The 19937-nt window shown below is 32.7% G+C and overlaps 1 protein-coding gene across 1 annotated transcript; it reads right to left on the reverse strand.

Moving 5' to 3' along the window:
* Positions 1-1444: 1444 nt before the first annotated feature.
* Positions 1445-9875, reverse strand: LOC147397828 (Duplicated homeodomain-like superfamily protein). The gene is made up of 2 exons (XM_086446834.1): positions 8824-9875; positions 1445-2369 (listed from the first exon to the last, which is right to left on the reverse strand). The coding sequence occupies exons 1-2, from the start codon at positions 9216-9218 to the stop codon at positions 1865-1867; spliced, it is 900 nt and encodes a 299-aa protein (XP_086302960.1). The 5' UTR covers positions 9219-9875; the 3' UTR covers positions 1445-1864.
* Positions 9876-19937: the final 10062 nt, after the last annotated feature.

Below are 19937 nucleotides of genomic sequence, written 5' to 3' on the forward strand. Positions count from 1 at the left end.
CAGAAACAGGCAAAGTTTGTACAGCGCTTACAACCTGATTTAATCTTTTCTTATCCAGGTTCGGGAGTAGCATTTAAGAGAGTAACGAGGATGATTAAAAATAACATGAATAGAGATGGTGAGATTAGATCTAAAGATACTTGAAATTACAGGAGATCTGATTTTAGGTTTAGTTCAATTTTGAATATGATTTGGATAGTTGGGATAGGGTTTGTCATTGGCTATGTATGTTCCATGAGAGGTGGTTAAAGCGTTTTCTTGGTGGGTCGATCCAGCTAGTTTTTAAGGACAGATGCAAGTTGTTGATCTCCAAAAATAATAATGGATATGCTTCAACTTGAAGTGGTACACCACACTAATTTAGTGTAATTGCCGTTTGGTTGAATAGTGGATGGGATCTATGTGTGGGCTTATTTGACATGTCTTTGGTTATGAAAATGGCTTTATATAATATTACTTAATTTCTTGTTCTATATCTTTTCTTTTAAGAAAATATTCTTATATACAAGCAATTTTGATTCTCGAATTGAATGTAGGTTCACAACAAGGATAAGGAGGGTAAACAAGTATTGTTCATAAAAAATATATATATATATAATTACGAAATTGGGTATAGATTCTCATTTTGTAAACTGATGATTTGTTTTCTTATTATTTGAGAGCTTTCCTCTGTTTTAAGTTTGAATGGTAATAATATTATTTCCTTTTCAGTTTTAAGATTTAGCCATTGATCAAAGAAAAAGAAAATAACATTTCTAACACCATTTTAAAAATCAATTAAACCATACACCACATAATTAGGGTGAACAATATTCTTGCTCAAGTACTAAATATGATCTTAAGTATTGCAATACAACAAATTAAACTACAATTGGGCCCACCCAACTTTTGATTGGTACATTTCAAACACCACATATGTAAGAAACATTGAGGGGTGCACACTGCACAGTACCTAAATAACAGGTATAGAAATATTGAAATAATCATTGTCATCATCAACTACATTATCATCTTAACAATTAGGATACAAAGACTCAATATCACAAACCCGATACCATTGAAAATAACTAGTCCCCTTCCAAAAATAGGAAATCCCATTGCACTAATAATTACTTTTTGGAGGGGAACACCAACGATTGCCATGATTGTAATAATGACAGGGTGGAATAAAGAACTAAAGAGGACAAGAGACTAGGAGAAAATTAGTAAAAGATCAATCCAGGGTTTTCAATATCAAATTAAAAAAAAAATTGTTACCAATTTGGTGGGCCAGCAAAAAAAAAATGTCAATTATAAAGGACTTAATTTTTTTTGGCATACATAATCATGATGAAGTCAACTACCTGCCAACACATTGCATGTGCACTGATTGAACAGAAGAAAACACTCCTCATACCCTCCATTCCAAAATAATGCATGAAAAGAAACTAAAGATCACAAAACATCTACAAAAGCTTTCCACAGTTTGTAATCATCACTAGTTAAAAGAAAAAAAGTACTCAAAATATGAAATGGGTTCTTTACACCATTTCCCTCACCTAAAAATAATACTAATAGATGATGAACATGAAATGAACAAAAGAAACTATAAAAACCTGCTTTAACCAATCTAACTTAAACTGATCATCTCTTCTGCCACATTTTCCTATACAGAACATCTAAGTCCTTCCCCTAATGGTTTATTTCATCATGACAAGAATCGACAAAACTTGACTCTAGACCAACATACTCAGTAGAGAAATGGATTATCTATTACTTAATAGTTGACTATTTTATTCCGCCCGGAGTAGAAAAAGAAGTCAACAAGACCAGTCTACTATTCATCTTGTGTTTGTACATAAGGAGGTTCAAGTTCAACAGCCAATCACCTATGAGCAGATGGATGGGGCATTGGATATGTCACGGGAGCCATGTTCGTTGGAGCACCGGGAACTATTTGTCCAGGGACGGGGGCTCGCATGGCATATGCCATGTGTGGTGGGGCAGGAAGATTTACTGGTGTGCCAACAGCTGAAATGAGGGGTCCACCAATCGGTTGACCTATAGTAGTACCACCATAAATGCCAACTCCAGGAGCACCCGGTGGGGGTTGAGGCGGCGGTTTGGTAGATTTGCCTGAGGAACCTCCAACAGTGGGCACATTTGTTTGACCGGTAATCGGTCCTTGGGGCGTTGATATGTCTCCATTTCCCACACTAGTGATATCATGTATGCTCGACCTTCTTCTATCCTTGTTCATAGAGTTCAAACGGATGAAGTATTTCTGCGCATGGCTCGCCACTTGTGTAGGTGTCCTCGACACCACAAAGTTCCGGGATATACTCCGCCAATCACCTTTCCCATATTTATCCAGTCCAAGAAGAAATAACCTATTTCATCAAAAGACCAATAAGTAGAGATCTGAGGCACTAAAACAGAAGATTATATAATAATGGACACTGAAATATTAGAGGTTATGCATTGGAATAACAGTGACAAGTGCTTCACTACTCTTAATGGCAAAAGAAAAAAATAATCCTTATCTGAGAAACAGTAGAATTATTTTTTGAGGGCAGTTTCACTACCCCAAGAACTTTTTTGCTATTTCATCAATAGATAAAAATGCAGCCTGGCAACATTTTAACTAAAATATAAAGGATTCACACAAACTGGCGTGCAGGATAATTTTATGTCCTTATCTTTGATTTAATTTCTTGCCTAATCATAAGCAGATGCAGATTCAGTTCCCATTGAGGGAAGCCGTCAGGCTGGCTCGCCTAACCTACTAAAGCGAGGCCGGATGTGAATCGGGCGGAACTACACCTAAGTATTTCGATGTAGGTTGCGGACACATTTCATTCTCTCGAGCAGGGACAGGCCCTATTCATTTCGCATTTATAGATTAATGTGACAGGGGGTCGTTTTACTCTCTCTCAAACGATGAGAAGTTATCACTTTTGTATGGAAAATAGCATCCGTATTAAATAGTACCAAAATTGTGTAAATGCAGTATCTGTCACATCTTATTGAGTTTGTGGGTAACATGGTTTCCTTTCTGATTATTTCAAGCTATACAACTAGTTAAGGCAAAAATATTGAGATAATTGCCAACACTGAAGAATCTTGAAACTTGTAGTGTTTTTTTTTTCCTAAAAAGAGAGCTGCAATTGTGTTAAATTCATTGTCCATTTACATAGGAATTGGTGTGGCATTAGCAAAAGTTGAGGTCGAAATAGCAGCTCTCTTTTAGAACATGGTTAGCTGCAGTGGCAAGCCCAAAGGGTTCCGAACATTTAGCCACCCCAACATCTCTCCCACTAGACAGATTTCAGCTCAATAGCACCTACACAATGTAGAAAAGGGTATTTCTCCATCACCAAATTCTTTTATCACATTGGGTTTCAGCTGGAAAACAACGCTTCAGCAAAGGCTGATAAGGGGAAATGATGGCAACATTGATGGGATATCAGAAGTACACGGGGCAGTGAAGATTAGCAATTGAGTATAAAATATACTTTAAGTAGAAGTAGCTTGATTAATGTGCTGGAAGAGCAAAGGATGAGTGGAGAATGGGAGTGAGGTGGAACAAGAAGAGAAGAAAATATACAAATAGAAACAAAATAAAAATAAAATGGCCTTACCTCTTGATTAAGGGTAATTACAAGTCGAGTTAAAGGAAAGGGAGTACTTTACGAGAAGATAAGACAATATAACAAGAAGAGATTGCAAATGTCAACTCCATGATGATAATAGGTGCACAATTACGAGAAAGGAAATAAAATAAAAGATCACAGATGCAGAAAACAGCAAGATTTATGTGGTTCGGTAAGGTGGGCCTACATCAATGTATGAGATGAGAGCAATTCATTAAGTCCAAGAAAAATTACAGCCAGGATTTCTCCCTATACCTCTCTTAGAACTCCAAAACCCTGAAATCCTAGTTTTCCAATTATATTTCACTTTCCTGATGTACAATACATCCCTGGCAATCAATCACCAACTAAATTCAAGACCAGATAGGTATGGTAGTTATGCAACATCATTGCAGGTAGCTTTTGATTTTGGACTTCCAAGTTGCCCAGCAAATTCTGTAGATAGCATTATTTTTCAAAATTTCTAAAATGAAAAAGAAAATAAACGATGAAACTAATAAGGATGCCTATATAAAATCTCTTCCCATCTGAATATCAAGTCATTAGTCATCAAACCTAATACCCCTAAAATCTCGAAGAAAGGGTCACCAATTGCAGAACAGGGCTTTGATCTTAAAGAAAACCAATTTCAGATTAACTTACTTGTTGTCAAGGACACATCTACTAATCTCCCTTCCGAATAGACCATAAAACTGATACATCTCCACAAAGCATTGCCCTTAGTAAGTTGGCTTTTGCCTACCATTCATTCATGAGATCTAGGACACCCTTAGGAGGAGAACAATGCAAATGAAACCGCATGAAAAAGAAATCCAAACGTCCCAAGCAAAAGGATTGTGGATGAGAAGATGATCCACTGTTTGCTATGTGGTCTTGCACATCACAAACAAGTTAAGGAATCTAAAGCTACTCTTGTTAAAATTATTAATCATAAGAATTATGTCCCACTTTTTTTCAGTTGTCTACACAAAAGCAAAACACTAGCGGTAATATTTGGTTCCCACAAAGCATTTGTCAAGAAACAAGAATGACTGATATAGGTAGTCTTCAACTGAACAGATCCAAATTTGATTGGGTGAAACAGCCCAGATTAGCTTGAGGCCTTGGTCAACACACATGCCCCCCCTCCCCCCCCCCCCCCCCCCCCCCCTGTTGGAAAAAAATAGCACACACACACAGAGATAAGAAGAGGACCTATCATTTCCTTTATTCTTTATCTCTCTCCTCTCTCCTTGCTCTCCACCATCAGAATTAAAATTCTTGGCTAAAGAAGAGAAAACAAGAAATTCTCTCTATTTATTTCTTTGCTCTTTTGTCTGTTTGACTTTTTAAGTGCTTCTTCTTTTTTGACTATATATCTTTAATTATCTTTCCAAATAGGGTCAGATCAACTATTTCTCTTCTTTTTTTTCTCATTTTAAGGTTTTATTTGATGGTAAGGATGCACACTTTAATGGTATAAGGGACAATAACCAGAAGCATAGAAGCTCTACAAAAGAATGAGAAAACGTCCCTCCCTCCCTCCCTCCCTCTTTCTCCACAGAACACGAAACCTAGCTTGACTTATCACTCAGTTGAACTCCAAAGGATTGAATGATCCAAAGATCAAGTTGGCCCTCAATTGAACCCAATCCACCAAAGTTGAACCCCCAGTTTCACATAGAATCATATAGAGAGATAATGCAACGTATTGCTATTGTGCATGCACGCAATACTATTAGCTTGAGCACTTTATTGTAAAGTAAGAAGCCGCATCAACTTAGAATGAAATCTAGATGAAGCTCTCCCATGAGCAAGCCAAGCATATATTATTGCATGGTGTCGTCATATGTGGTGGAAAAGCATATTGGGAGTATGATTTAAGAGTGAGTTTTGGGATGGTATGGCTTGACTGTGATCCAATAGCCGAGTTGCATCTCAGACAAGGGCAATATGAATTGAGTCAAGGTCAAGTCCACGATGAGTCACGGTCACATCAAGTAGTATATGCGAGTTAAAGCTGAATTATGCCCTATTCAAACTTGAGTCAGCTCGGACTGATCGAGTCTGATTTCAAGTTACAAGAGATCTAACTTGTCAAGGGCTGATCTCGAGTTGGATCAACCAAGTTGGGAGGGAGAGGTAATTGATACTTCGTATATGTAAGACCATGACGTCTGCTTAGGTTTCTCTAGATGGCATTTAGGAATTAGGAGGTTCTTTCCTGTCTCCATAGGTCCCAAGATGATGTTCATGATCTGAGTGGCAACACGACCTTTGTGACGGATAAAATGAATTCTTTCGTCTTTGAACAAAGGAAAGATGGACAACGATTTCTATTCCCTGCTCAATCCTAGAATAGTATCTGATTCCTACAATTTTTAGACTCACAAGGACCATGACATTGATCAAATAATCACATTTGAGTTGTTGAAATGTCTTCCAAATCCACATCATGTGCTTCTGGAAATTCATTAACATAGTTCAAACGCCAGGATGACTGATTAGGAACTGAGTCGAGTTTACTCGACAAATCCACTTACAAGGTTGTGGTCATGTTGACTCAGGTTGTGCTAATACTGGTCAAAAACAAGGACAAGAGGTCCAAGTCAAACAAGGATTATTTTGGTCAAAAAGAATCTTATCAAGATATGAGTGAAAGCTGATCTTCTCTTAGACAAGGGAAAATACAGGAATGAAACTGTATGTGCAAACCTACATATTAAGTAAAAAATATCATCCAACTCAATATTTCAGTATAAATGATTGCACTAATGAAAATATTTCCAATTGAACTACCCTGTAAGAGAGTTCCTAATGCATTACCAACCATGTTGATGGAATTTTCTAAAACGGTAAAGTACATATATAGTACTCCATGGAGTCTAGTGCGATCCTTATGTGTTATTCCTTTTTGTTAGATCAAAATTAACAATTATCATAGAAAGTTCAACCTTTACAATTAAAATTTCCTTTGTAGAAACATATATATATGCATCTTATGTTCATAGGTAAGATCATATCATAAGATATCCCACCAGGCTCGGTTGACTCATAGAGGAGGAACTCATATGTGCACTCAACTTTACTACTGTGGATATTGTTAGATCTAGCGGTTCTCATTCATGATGATGGCACCGAAAAATAGAAATAAATTCTGTTAAACCAGACTTAAAGGGATCCCATTAATTCCAATCTTCTTTATTTGCTCCTCCCTTTATTAATCCTCCCTAAACTCTACACACTCTCTCTCTCCCTCCCTGTTATTGCCAAAAGGAGACCTATAACCAGATGATAAGAAGATGAAACGATCCTAATTTTACAGTGACATCTCCTATGAATCAGCTAGACTCTATCTCTACACTCTCCTCCAATCCAGATTAATATTCTGTGGAGTGCAGCCATTTTCTGTTCAAATTTTTTATACATAAGTTTAATATAAGAAACTAGTTCCCGCCAGAATTTTCGAACATTAAAACTAATGGAGTTTCCATTATTCTTTTGTTCACACTTCATTTTCATTGATTTTTGGACCCTTTTAAGAACCCTTTTCATCAATTATAAAAAAGGTAAAACTGATTTCATTGGAAGGCACATTTGGGAGACTGTTGGAACTCATACGAGATGCATACAAGGTGTCTAAGTTGGTAAATTGGTGGTTCAGAATATTTCAACCTGCAACTCATTACAAGATGCATTTGCTTAATGAGAGAGGAAGGGAAGAGAGGAGGGATTGGAAAGATACAGTAGAGAGAGGCGGAGATAGGGCGTAGATTAGAGAGAGATGATGTAGAGAGAAAATTTAGGTAGGAGTAATTAAGGGAGGGGCAAATTAGGGGGTATTTAAATTAATGGGATCCGTTCAAATCTGATTCAAAGGAGTTCATGTCATCATGAATTAGAACAGCTAGATTTAACAACATCCATGGTAGTAAATTTGAGTCACATATGAGTTCCTCCTCTATTAGTCTATATATAACATCTTATGTTCATAGGTTCATATCATAAGATATCCCATCACATAATCCATTATTATCCTTATTATTTTGTAAGAATAATAATTTTTTTTCCTAAATTATTTAAAATATGATGTTGGGAGCCTGAATCCTATTTCAGAGTTTGCTGAATCCAACACTCTATATGGTGGGACCCTGGCATTCGTCCTCGAATCAATGGGATATACACAACTAACTGTAGAATGTGCAGACGTTGTATTCCTTTTAACCATTTCACACTATTTCTTTTGTCATGTTATAGGTATTTAGGAATTATTTTTTCTTTACCTAAGGAAGGTCATCCACACTATTTCTTATCTATCATTTTAATACAGAGATTAAGAATCTTTTAGAAAATATAGACACTAACTTCAATAAGAACTCACAAACTCCAAACCAAATTAAGTTGGATGAGAGCTTCGAAGCATTATAACATGCCTAACCCCCTCGTGCAGGTGTTCAAGATGAAAAACATGGTCTAGGCTTGATATATGGCTGTCAGCCCAAATACATGTAGAAGAATACATTTGAATGTTTCTTAAACTAATTAGAAGGAAAAAAAAACAATAAAATTAGGAAAGTCTAGGAAGTAAGCCAAATGAGAGAGAGAGAGAGAGAGACAGGGGCAAATATATTAAACGATGCTAGGGTGATGTGGAGTTGTGGATGATCCTACTTTCTTTATTCATATATTTTTCTGTTTGGTTTAAGTGCGAAAGTGGGATTAAATCATGAAGGTTTAAACTTTTTATTCTTATATCCATTCAATGTCCAACACGAGTCATCCAATCATATTTGTTAGATATATTTTAATCTATGGATTCGATAACTGATTCTCAGGTTCTCAGCTCCACATATCAATAAATTGTTACACACCAGGATGTCCGAAGAACAAGAAACTTCAGATGCATGTGCCATGCAACAAGTAGAAGTTTTTTGTACAACTCAAGCACTAGGAGTCACCAAAGTGGAACATAATTTCAATTTCAAAGCTCTCAAAAAAAAGCAAACATAAAATTCTTAACTAAGTATATATCAGTGCAAGATTTCGCAAAGTAAGAAACAACTTTTCTCAAAAGCAGAATATTTAATTAAAAGAACTCTACATAAAGAAACCCACTCATTAATTAAAGTAATGAAATAGTGACCCATCTTTGATCATAATAGGTATTCAATTAATTATGAAGTATGGATAGCAACATTAAGTAAGAATTTACCTATGTTCATCCTCTGTCCATGCAATCCCTTTCCGGCGTTCTTGATCCGACCTCGACCCCTTCCCTCCATGACTGGAATCACTTTGAAAATGCCCAAGATGACTACCTTTTCTACCCGATCCTTCCTCTCCAGCATGGTCCGTCGAACCCTCTGAAGAAGAAACATAGCAAGGCAAAGGCACACGGCCCGAGTCAATACCATCAATATCTTCGACTAAAAGCTCATAATGATGTTTTATCTCATCTAGGGTTTTCCCGGGTACCGCCGCGGCTATCTTCTCCCACCGATCACTAGAGTCCTCGGGATGGATTGCTAGGCCATTTTCAAATGCCTTCTCTTGCTCCCTACTCCATAAGGACCCACTACTGCCCATCATAGCCTCATCTGTGGTCATATCTACTCTTGTTTGAATTGGTTCAGAAAGGTTTTGCACACAAGGAGAGGAAGATTATTGATTTGAAGGGGGCACAAAAAGGAGAGAAAAAAAAAGGTAATCTACCCAAGTAACCTGAAATACAAGCCAAACCCAATCTCCCAAACCAAGAACATACATACAATAGAATAGAAGATCAATTATTTCTAGAATAGAATAGATTTCCTAAGACAGAAATGCTAGGATTTTCTAGAAGAGGTCTTGAAATTTGGATCAGAATTATTTCTGTGAGTGATATCAATACCTACTAGTTAATTGGTAGTTTGGAATTTTCTTAAACAGGAAGTCTTGTAAACTACCAATTTTTTTTTTCTGCAAAAGAGTGAAGGCAGATGTGTCAGACCAGAGAAGAGGTAAGCATAGAAAACCAAACAGATCCACAAAGAGCCAAGAGAAATCTGAACACCACACAGACCACTACCAACACCACCACCTCCCAAAAGATCACAAAATCAAGGAGAAAGAGATTAAATTGGATTTCCACCGACCTATTGAAGCCAAAAACAATAAAATTCAATTAGATCATGAGAAATATCTGATTACCCAAAGAAAAAAAAATTATATAAAAAAAGATGTAATAAATGGTGGTTTGATGTTTGTGACAATAATAATGATGGAGAGAAGAGGAAAAAAAAAAAAAAAAAACGAATTTGAGATTTTTTTTGGAGTATGGAGATAGTGAAAGAGACCCAACTAAAAATACCCAAATGTCTCTAATGATTTAAGTGAAACCCCACAATGATAAACTCTAATTTTACAGCACTGGCCCACATAGAAATAACCATTTTTCACTGTATTAAGTTTTAATCCCTCTTTCTTTCTTTCTTTTTACTGTAGATTCTCAGACACTCTTATCTTGTTTTCTTCTTCTGATTAAAAATCAATCAATAAATACCCTTCACTTTTTTCATTTATATACAAACAAAATAGTAATCAAATCTTTTTTCTTAAAACACACATAAACACATAAGTTAATTCAAACCCTAATTGTAAAAAAAATCAAGTTTTAATCATGATTTGGACTCCCCCACCACCCACCCACTCACACTTCAAGATACCCTTTTTCACTCATAGAGAAGACACTGAAACAATAAACCATCACTTCATGATTCCTATGTTTTCTTTCTTTCTTTCCTTTTAGAAAAATACCATCTCCAGATTTTTTTTGCCCTTTTTACTATTTATCTCATGGGCAAGTTAGAAATTAAAAATAATGGAACTTGGAACTACTTAGATCCTAATCATGCAATCAAAATAACCAAACAGTAAGAAATAAAAAAAAACCCCCAATTTTCATTAACAAGTGAGAATCTTTCCTTGTTAAACAATGTTTATTTTCACAATTATAATAAAATATAACAGTAAAAGATAAACCTAACCTTAGCAGGCAAGATCTTCTTCAAAACTCTATTCTCATTTCTAAATATTTAAAAAAAATAAATTATTAGAAAGAGAAAAGTTAGTTGGAGTGCTAATTAAACCCAGAAACCCAGATGAGCAAATGACCCATAAAACCTAATTTTCATCAATTTATACCTAAATGATCCCTCAAAATAAGATTTTGTTTAGATACTAACTTCGAAAAATCAGCAAAACTAGATTCCGTATAAAGCCAAAAATGAAAAGGCTATGAAAAAGACCTTGAAATGGAATTTTAATTACAAAGGGTAGGACTAGAAATTTTACATGATGTTGATGGGTTATCTTGAAATCCAGGGTCGGTCCCATTTGGAGCTAACAACTTGCAAATACAGCTGGGATTGAATGGCTACAAGTTGGTTAAAGTTCGCCAAAAATCCATTAATATCTGACACAAGAAAGAGAGAGAAAGAAGAGAGAAGAGAGAGAAAGAAGGAGAGAGAGACTGAAACTTTTTTATCAAATGGGCATGAGTGAAAGAGTGAGAAAAACAAAAGGAGTCGTCAGTCTTCAAGTGATGAGATAACGATTTGCCAGAGAAAAAAAAAACTAATAATCTTAATATTATTTAAATACTATATATATATATATATATATATATATATATATATATTTTTTTTTTTTTCTTTCTGAATTATCAATTTTAGTAAATGATAGGTGGATTAATAGTGGTGGATTCTATAAATTTAAATGTGATGAGGTGGATTCTATATAATTCTTTTCTTATTAAGTTATAAAATCTTATTTTATAAAATTTGAATCATTAAAAATTAATTATTTACATTGTTTTAAATATGGCTTGAGTCCCTTGATTTTGTTTGTGAACAAGCAAGATTTTTTATTATTCATATGAATTTTTGAAATATGGGTTGAGCAATAAAACTCGAAGCTTGATAATTCATATATATATATATATATATATATATATATACACATGGGACGGTTCAGCAGCCCTAAAGTTTGCCAAGTTTGGTGTCAAACATTTTTCAAACTATGGGCTAAAAGCTTTGGAATGAGTTGGTTTTTTGTGAGGATGATCTCTATGATGACGAGATCATCCTCACCAAAATTCAGCCTAATCCAAAACTTCTAACCCCATCAAAAGTGATTTACAAAAATTGGACGGTCAACGATTCTTCAACTTGTAAACTAGGGTTAGAAGTTTCAAAATGAGCTGATTTTTTTGTGATGATGATCTCTTCACTGTAGAGATCATCCTCACAAAAAATCAGCTTATTCCAAAACTTCTAACCCCATCAAAAGTGATTTACAAAAAAGGTTTGGCATCAAACTTGACAAACTTTAGGGCTGCCGGACCGCTCCCCTATATATATATATATATATATATATATATATATATATATATATATATATATATATATATATTATATTTCTGAATTATCAATTTTAGTAAATGATAGGTGGATTAATAGTGGTGGATTCTATATAAATTTAAATGTGATGAGGTGGATTCTATATAATTCTTTTCTTATTAAGTTATAAAATCTTATTTTATAAAATTTGAATCATTAAAAATTAATTATTTACATTGTTTTAAATATGGCTTGAGTCCCTTGATTTTGTTTGTGAACAAGCAAGATTTTTTATTATTCATATGAATTTTTGAAATATGGGTTGAGCAATAAAACTCGATCAAAGTTAATCGAGTTTTACATATTTTAATAAAATAATTAAAATTTTAATAATTTTAATAATTTTAATATTTATTATTTAAGTGGAAATATAATCTTGTTAAGTAACCATCTTTTAATCTATCTTAATAAATATATGGGTGTCAATGGTTCGGTTCCTAAGGTTTTTAAAATGGAAAGCATTTTTTTTTTTTTTAGTTTTTTGTTCTAGGAATCAGAATCGAAATTGCTAAATATTGCAGGTACCCATCGTTCCAATCAAAGGTGAAGCTAGGAGTTTTGGTCACTGGGAGCTAAGTGCGAACGATGGTCAACCTATAATCTTGGCTTCCTTTTATGCCAAAGTTGGTTTTGTCACTACAAACGATGATTGGCCAATAATCTCGATAATAAAGTTGTTAACTTATAGGATAAATTGTGTTTAACCTATTCAGTCTCATATTTCAATCCAATCCCTTCAATGTGTTGTAAAATACTCTTAATTTTTTATCCTAAAGCCGTTCATTCTCCTTCTCCAAAAATCATATCTTGCTCTTGATATCTGAAGGTGGAAAGAGATAAAAACTTGAAGGTTGAAAATTTTATCCTAAATTTTTTTCATCTTAAAGTTGTTAATCTCTAAGGTAGACAATTTTTTAACATATTGATCTCATCTTCAATGTGTTGCAAAAGTGTCCGATTTTTCTAAAAATATCTTGTATTTCTTTAAAATTCCTATCTTGTTCTTAATGTTGATAGTTGAAGAGGAAAGACACTCATGGATTTTTATTAAAAAATAAACATTACTCTAAAGTTAAAAATGGTTGGTGTTGGAGATATAAGGAAAGGAACAAATTAAACATTAAATATTTTTAAATTCAATCCCAACCTTCCATAGCTTAAATTAGAATTTGATAATATTCCAAGCTTGAGTAGAGGTTCAAGATGGGATTAGGTTAAAACATGTTCAATATCGTGTAGAAATCTTGGTTTTTCTACCTAAAAAATATCTTGTATGTCTTTAGAAATCCTATCTTTTTATTTATTTATTTATTTTTATATATATTTGAAGGTCGAAGAGGAAAGACATTCAAAGCTAAAATTGAAGGTAAAAAAAGTTAAAAATAATAAATAAATAAAAAATCTTACCATAAAGTTGAAAATGATTAGTTTTGAGGATATAAGGAAAGGTTTTTGGTAGAGGTTGACCATGAGGAGGTTAAACCTATAGTCTTCAATGTCTCACAAAAACTCTTTATTTTGCTACACAAAAAATCAATCTTGCTCTTGAGAATTGATCAATATGTGGATGACAATAATTATCATATTAATGGAGATAACTAGTTATCGGGCTAAGAAGAAGAGTTCTTGAGACTAAATAGAAGTTGAGGTCTTTTAAGACATTTTTCATTAACACAAGTTTGAGAAAATCTAGGAAAAGATGAATAATCAGTTTGAAAAACATAGGTATCCCTACATGACTCAGCCCTTGCAAGGAAAAAAAACTTTGAAGCATCTATGGATCGCTTCAATGGTCACTTGAAAGTTTTGGAGGAACTTTTCCCTTTCACATGACACATGTTTGCTCCATGTTTTGGTGAATTTTCCAAATACCCTATATTTTCACATTGGTACCCCTGACCTCAATCATCACTTATCAACTAAAAAAAAAAAAAAAATACTTTGAAACATTTTATTTTTCTTCCGTAGGCCAATCATCTTGAACTTCTTGGATATGTTAAAGATGATGTTGCCAACGATGATAGTGATGAAATGATGAGGATATTGGTGGTAGTGATGATTACAATAATGATAATGATGATGCTGATGGTGAGGGCATTGAGGTCATTTGATTAGTCTATAAGGAAAAACCAAAGTCAAGAGGCATGTGATTACTTTGAAGAAAATATGGAGATATACCGATTGGAAAATATGCTTTTTCAAGGAGTGAGAAACCTTTTCCCTATTAGCTTTAGTAAGACTTTTTACTAAGGGTCGTTTTGCTCAAATGGATTACAACATTAGCAATCCAACACAACCCTTTAGATTTCATCAAAAAATTCAGTTAAAAAAAGTTTTCAGAAAACAATTTCTTTTGGACTTGATCTAAGATTTTGAGAATGAATGGCTATCGAACTTTCAAGTAACTCCAATATTTAAAATTAAAATTCAATAGTGAAAAATAATTTTTTTTTTCAAAATTCATAGAATTTTATCCCCTACAAACTTGAAGCATTTGATGTCACAAGATGAGCCCAATGACTATTAGTAAGGGTGAAATCCTTGTTAACTTAGTACGGCTAGTCAAACTCTTCTCTTGAAGCTAATTTGTAGCTCCAAAGTCTCATCAATTTGAAAAACACACTGTGTATCTAATATAAATCAAAACGTAGGGGCTAGATTATTAATATTTTTTTTAAAAGTTCAATCCTTAGTACTATGTGGCTTACCAAGCAAGGGAAGGGATGCACGTAGTTGGAAAATATAGGAGCTATCTTTAATTATCATCAAAATATGGGGGGCATAAGTCAATTTTTTTTTTAATTTAGTGGGGGCTATAGCCCCCGCTCGCCCCTATGTTGCTCCGCCCTTGATTTTGATTCTTAAGAGCAATTCTCATTGGGCTTCAAATCTCTATATTTGGAGATGGAACACTATGAACCAAACTCCCATTGGGATTCAAAATGAAGATTTCATCTCTGTACCACTATTTTGACTTCATATACAATGCCAATAATTTTTTCTTCTAAATTATAACTTCCTCCCTCTTAACATCTTTTACCGTAGAGAGAGAGATCCATTATCTACCAAAACCTATCAAAGAGGTTCTAGATTTGAGAAACAATAGCGAACCTTATAGATCTACACACTCTTGTGTTCAATTCTGGTCTATTCTATCAAAGATGATCAATTTCTCTTCTATTTCTATCATTTTTTTAAAATCATTTATATATTTTTATAATCTGGATATATTTCTCATCGCAATTTTTTTTTTGGACTTATGAAAATTTTAAGGTTTTGTTCATAAAATTTACTCAGTGTCGAACCTCAACGTTGGAATGGACATGTTATAGAATCGAGGCTCAATAATACCTATTGTTAAAGTTCGATGTTGTGAACATTTTTTACATACAAAAACTTCTATTAGAAAATTTCATCACGGTTCAACAATAAGTACCGTTGAACCTAAACTCTATAATATGTACATTTCAGCATCGAAGTTCGACACTGGATAGATTTTATAAACAAAAATATAAAATTTTCGTAAAATTAAATTTTATTTTTGCTACCATTTTCCATTTTTATAACTATAGACGAAAAATATATGAAGATTATTATAATATATAAATAATTTAAAAAATAAAAAAAAATGGAGGAGAACTACAAGGTTTTCTATTGTTCCTTAAAGGAGAAGTACAAGATTTTCTATTGTTCCTTAAATCTATAGCCTCTTTGGTGAAGTCCAATTGCTTTTGTTTTAATAGAGATAATATATCTCTCTATTTAAATGGTATAAAATATTGGAAGGAAGGAATTTACAATTTTAAATATTACTTTTGAGGGTTTATTACAAAAAGTATAGGTGAGGGTATTTCTGTCAAAAAGCATGAGTTCTTATAGCAAATAACACTATTTTGAGTATTAAAAAAAAGTGGCCCTTTTTTCCCATTTCTTTAAACCTATAGAATTTTTATGCTAAATGTCATTTTTTAAAATACCTATTATATCTCTTTTTTTCTCATAAATACCAATTTTGGTTTTTTTTTTTTTTTTTTTTAATGTAATATGTTTTAAATACTATTTTTGTTCCCTATCTCTTATATTCCCCTTTTATTTCTATGAGTGAGTGAATAGTGTTTTAGAGAATAAATAGCGATTTGAAGATGGAGTTGGTTGGAGTTCAAAAGTGATTCAACATTTTCAAAATGAAGAAGATGCCAATTTGAAGCCTTGCTCTAATAAATGGATAATAGAAAAAAAAAAAAAAAAAAAGACTAATTTTAGTATTCTATTTTCTTTATATGCAAATATTTTTATAATCATAAAATACAAAAAATATTATTTACAAATTATTGCAAAAACAATTTCTTTAAAAACAATAATAAATCATCAGTAAAAGCATAAATAACACAATTACAAGTAGATCTAACAAATATATGAGTTAATTTTTTCTCAAAAACTAAAATACATCTTATTTGATAGTAAAAAACTTATAAGAAAGAAGGACATTTTAAATTAGAATACATTTTTTATGAAATATCTATTAACTTTAAAAGGTATGAAAACCTTCAATCATTTATAATATGAAAAAATGGTTAAAAATTTGATTCAGATACCCATCGAGTAGAACCTATCAGTTCTAGTTTCTATTCGGTTCGATTCTTTTTAGACCCGACCCTAATTGGGCATTAGAATTAAGAATCTGGAACCGGGGTTTTCGATCCTGATTAAATGGGTTCCCATGACGACACCCCTAATTTAACAGAAGAAATATAACTATTTGAATATAAATATATATTAATATATAATTATAGATATAATCAAACAATTTGAATGACTTGGGTGAATCAATTCCATATTTTTGTGTTGGGACGAGATGGAGCACCGAGCTTTCAAATCATGTTATCTCAAACACATAAAAAAATCCTTGAATTAGCTGAGTTTTCAAAATTTTAGTCGATATTTTCATAATATCATACTAGTCATCTCAAATCTTGGACAAGTCAATGTGATGGACGATTCAGATTGATCATCTCCATTTCATAGGTTGACTTGTGTATGAATTTTAAACCCAAGTTTCAAAATGATGACGCAATTGGATTTTAAATCGTCTAATATATATGTTTTGTAGAATTGTCAACGGATCGAGTTCAAGTCCATTTGGTATCAAACCGAAGAGGATGGGATCAGACTGAAAATTAATTTATATACAAAGTTTATAGTCCCTTCTAACCCATTTAATTAAGGGGAGCGTTTAAGGGACATAAGTAAAAACATATGTAAAAACAATCATTTTTTCAAAACATGGGTTAAAAGTTTCGAATTGAGCTGATTTTTTTGTGAGGATGGTGATTTAGAATGTGGATCATCGACTTTTTTACCAATGATTTGTAAACCACTTTTGATGGATTTGGACGTTTCAGATTGGGTTGTTTTTTTGTGAGTATGATCTTCTCATCATAGAGACCATTCTCACAAAATATCAGCTCAATCCGAAACTTCTAACTCATATTTTAAAAAATAATTGTTTTAACATATGTTTTTACGCCCCCTTTTAATTAATTATCTATTTGGATTACCCTAACTCACAATTGCACTTGGGACAGGATTCAAAATTTTGATTTTTGTCTTTGATACAATTTTGGAATCTCATGTAACGTTTAGTTCTTTATATAATTCTATTTAGAAAGCTACTATTGGCCCACCAGCTTTTACTAATGCAACACCAATTCCTTTATAAATCCTCCAAAAATTGCACAAAATTAGTGCAGCATTTGTAAAAATTGGTGTGGCAATAAAAAAAATCTTCTTCTATTTATAATATTTCAGATCACATCCCTAGAAACATGCATGGTCAGCTGATCGAAATTCTAATAATAAATTTTAAAATAATTAATTTCAATTAATACGACAAAGAATCAAGATTTTGGGAAAACATTTTTTTTATGACCTGATTCTGATAATCCAGAATCAGAATCAGAATCTGGTCCAAACTAGACATTGTACATGTTGATGCCTAATGTTTTGGTGCATGCACCAAGAATTATAGAATTCTTACTATTTAGTTTCGATCAATTATAATTTCTCCTTTTTATTTATTTTTTCCATGTTTAATTAACTTGGCTAGCTGACACTTACAATATAAAAATATTAAAAAAAAACTTTTCTTACTAGCTTTGTAAGATTTTAAATCTTACTAAGGGTTGTTGGGCCCACATGGATTATTACATTGACAATCAACCACAATATCCTTCTAGATTTTATGAAAAAACTCATATTCACAAAAATATATTTAAAAAAAAAATAATATCATTCTTGAGCTTGATCCAAGATGTTGAAATGAATGGCTACCAAACTCCTAAAACTTAAAATTATAAATCATAATAAAAAATAATACATATATATATTTTGAAAGTTCTTAGAATATTTTTGGATTCCAAAATGTGAGAGATTTGTTGAGTCTGTTGGAGCACCCAACAAAATTTGGACTAGTTAAAACAACATTTGTCAGATTTTGACAAAAAATACTCTTTATTGTAGAGGACATAGTTGGAGTTGCTTTATTGGTCGACAGCTATTCGTTTCCACCAAATAAAATAGAGAGTTGCTATTGCCATTCCAATTTTTACTAATGCCACACCAAATGTGTGCAATTATTTGGTGATTTATTTAGGAATTGGTGTGGCAATAGTAGCACTAAAAAAACACTTCAGTTATCATATGTAAGAATTTTCTGAAATTTAAATCTTATAGAATTTTGTGTTAAAGACAATAATGGAAGACTTTTACAGTTAATCAAGAAAAAAATGGCAATTATATGGAAAACATGTGTTGCCTCATACATTTTTACCCTTTTAAAATATGAGAGCTGTTATTGGCACCCCAAGTAAAAATAAAGATAAAATAGGTGAATGGTTGAGAATAAGTAAAAGTTGGGGTGCCAATAGAAGCTCTTTCATTTGTTTTTTGTGATTTTTTTCCGAAATGTGTGTAACTTATGTTCAAATTTCCGTTTTGATACATTGTTCATTTTAATTCCCAAAACATCGCTGGCATTTTATCAACAAATCCGTAGATTATAAAAGTGATGAATTCACTATAAAAGCATATTTTGGAAATTAAAACGAATAATGTACCAAAACCAGAATTTTGTCATATTTAGGGCATGAAATGATGATTCACCTTTTGCTTTGCTAGATTTCTATTTTTGTATTTAAGATTTTATATGAACCTAATCGTAATTATAAACAACTATTGAAATTATTTGAACGAGTGTTGTAATGTTTTTTAATGTAGAGATTATAATTTGAGCCAAATCTTAGTAACATTTGAAGATTGTGTTTTAATTTTTAATTAGGGTGTGATAAATAATTTAAAATTTTTGGGTGTAATAAGTAAAAGTTGGGTTGCCAATAGCAGCTCTCTAAAATATTAAGGCATACCACTCTATGCTCAAACGCCCATAAGTTGGCGATTTGTTTAACAAATGGATTCATTAAAAAGTTCTTGTCCAGATATTTATAATAATATTTATTTAATAAATAATTTTGATTACAATATTTATATTTTATACTTTTATAATACTCAATATTTTTTTGAAACCTAGGTATCAACCTCTCACAGCCTAATCTTCGGGACACGTGCAATTTCCTCCCAACAGATAATTTCTGAGATAAATGTTTGAGGGCATTTATCACCAATTGTGGGGGTTTCTCTTAAGAGTTGTGACCAATTGACATGGAAAAATGTACGCGGCTAGTGCACAGAATCATAGATCTTTTTTTTTTTTGAGATACGTAAGGAAAAGATCTATGGTTCTGTGCACTTGCGACATCAATTACGTACACATCGTGTCAGTTTATCATTAGTCTTCTCTTAATAATTTTTCTTTTTTACAAGAAGTAGACAT

This window comes from Akebia trifoliata, chromosome 7 (genome assembly GCF_017979445.1).
Source record: "Akebia trifoliata isolate Shusen 1 chromosome 7, ASM1797944v1, whole genome shotgun sequence".
NCBI lineage: Eukaryota > Viridiplantae > Streptophyta > Magnoliopsida > Ranunculales > Lardizabalaceae > Akebia > Akebia trifoliata.

Bases quoted from the DNA above. Each gene is read 5' to 3' on its own strand.
- LOC147397828 (XM_086446834.1), bottom strand. From the start codon at position 9,218: ATGACCACAGATGAGGCTATGATGGGCAGTAGTGGGTCCTTATGGAGT. The intron at 2,370-8,823 runs GTAAATTCTTAC...TTGATGAAATAG, and splicing joins TGGACAGAGGATGAACATAG to GTTATTTCTTCTTGGACTGG.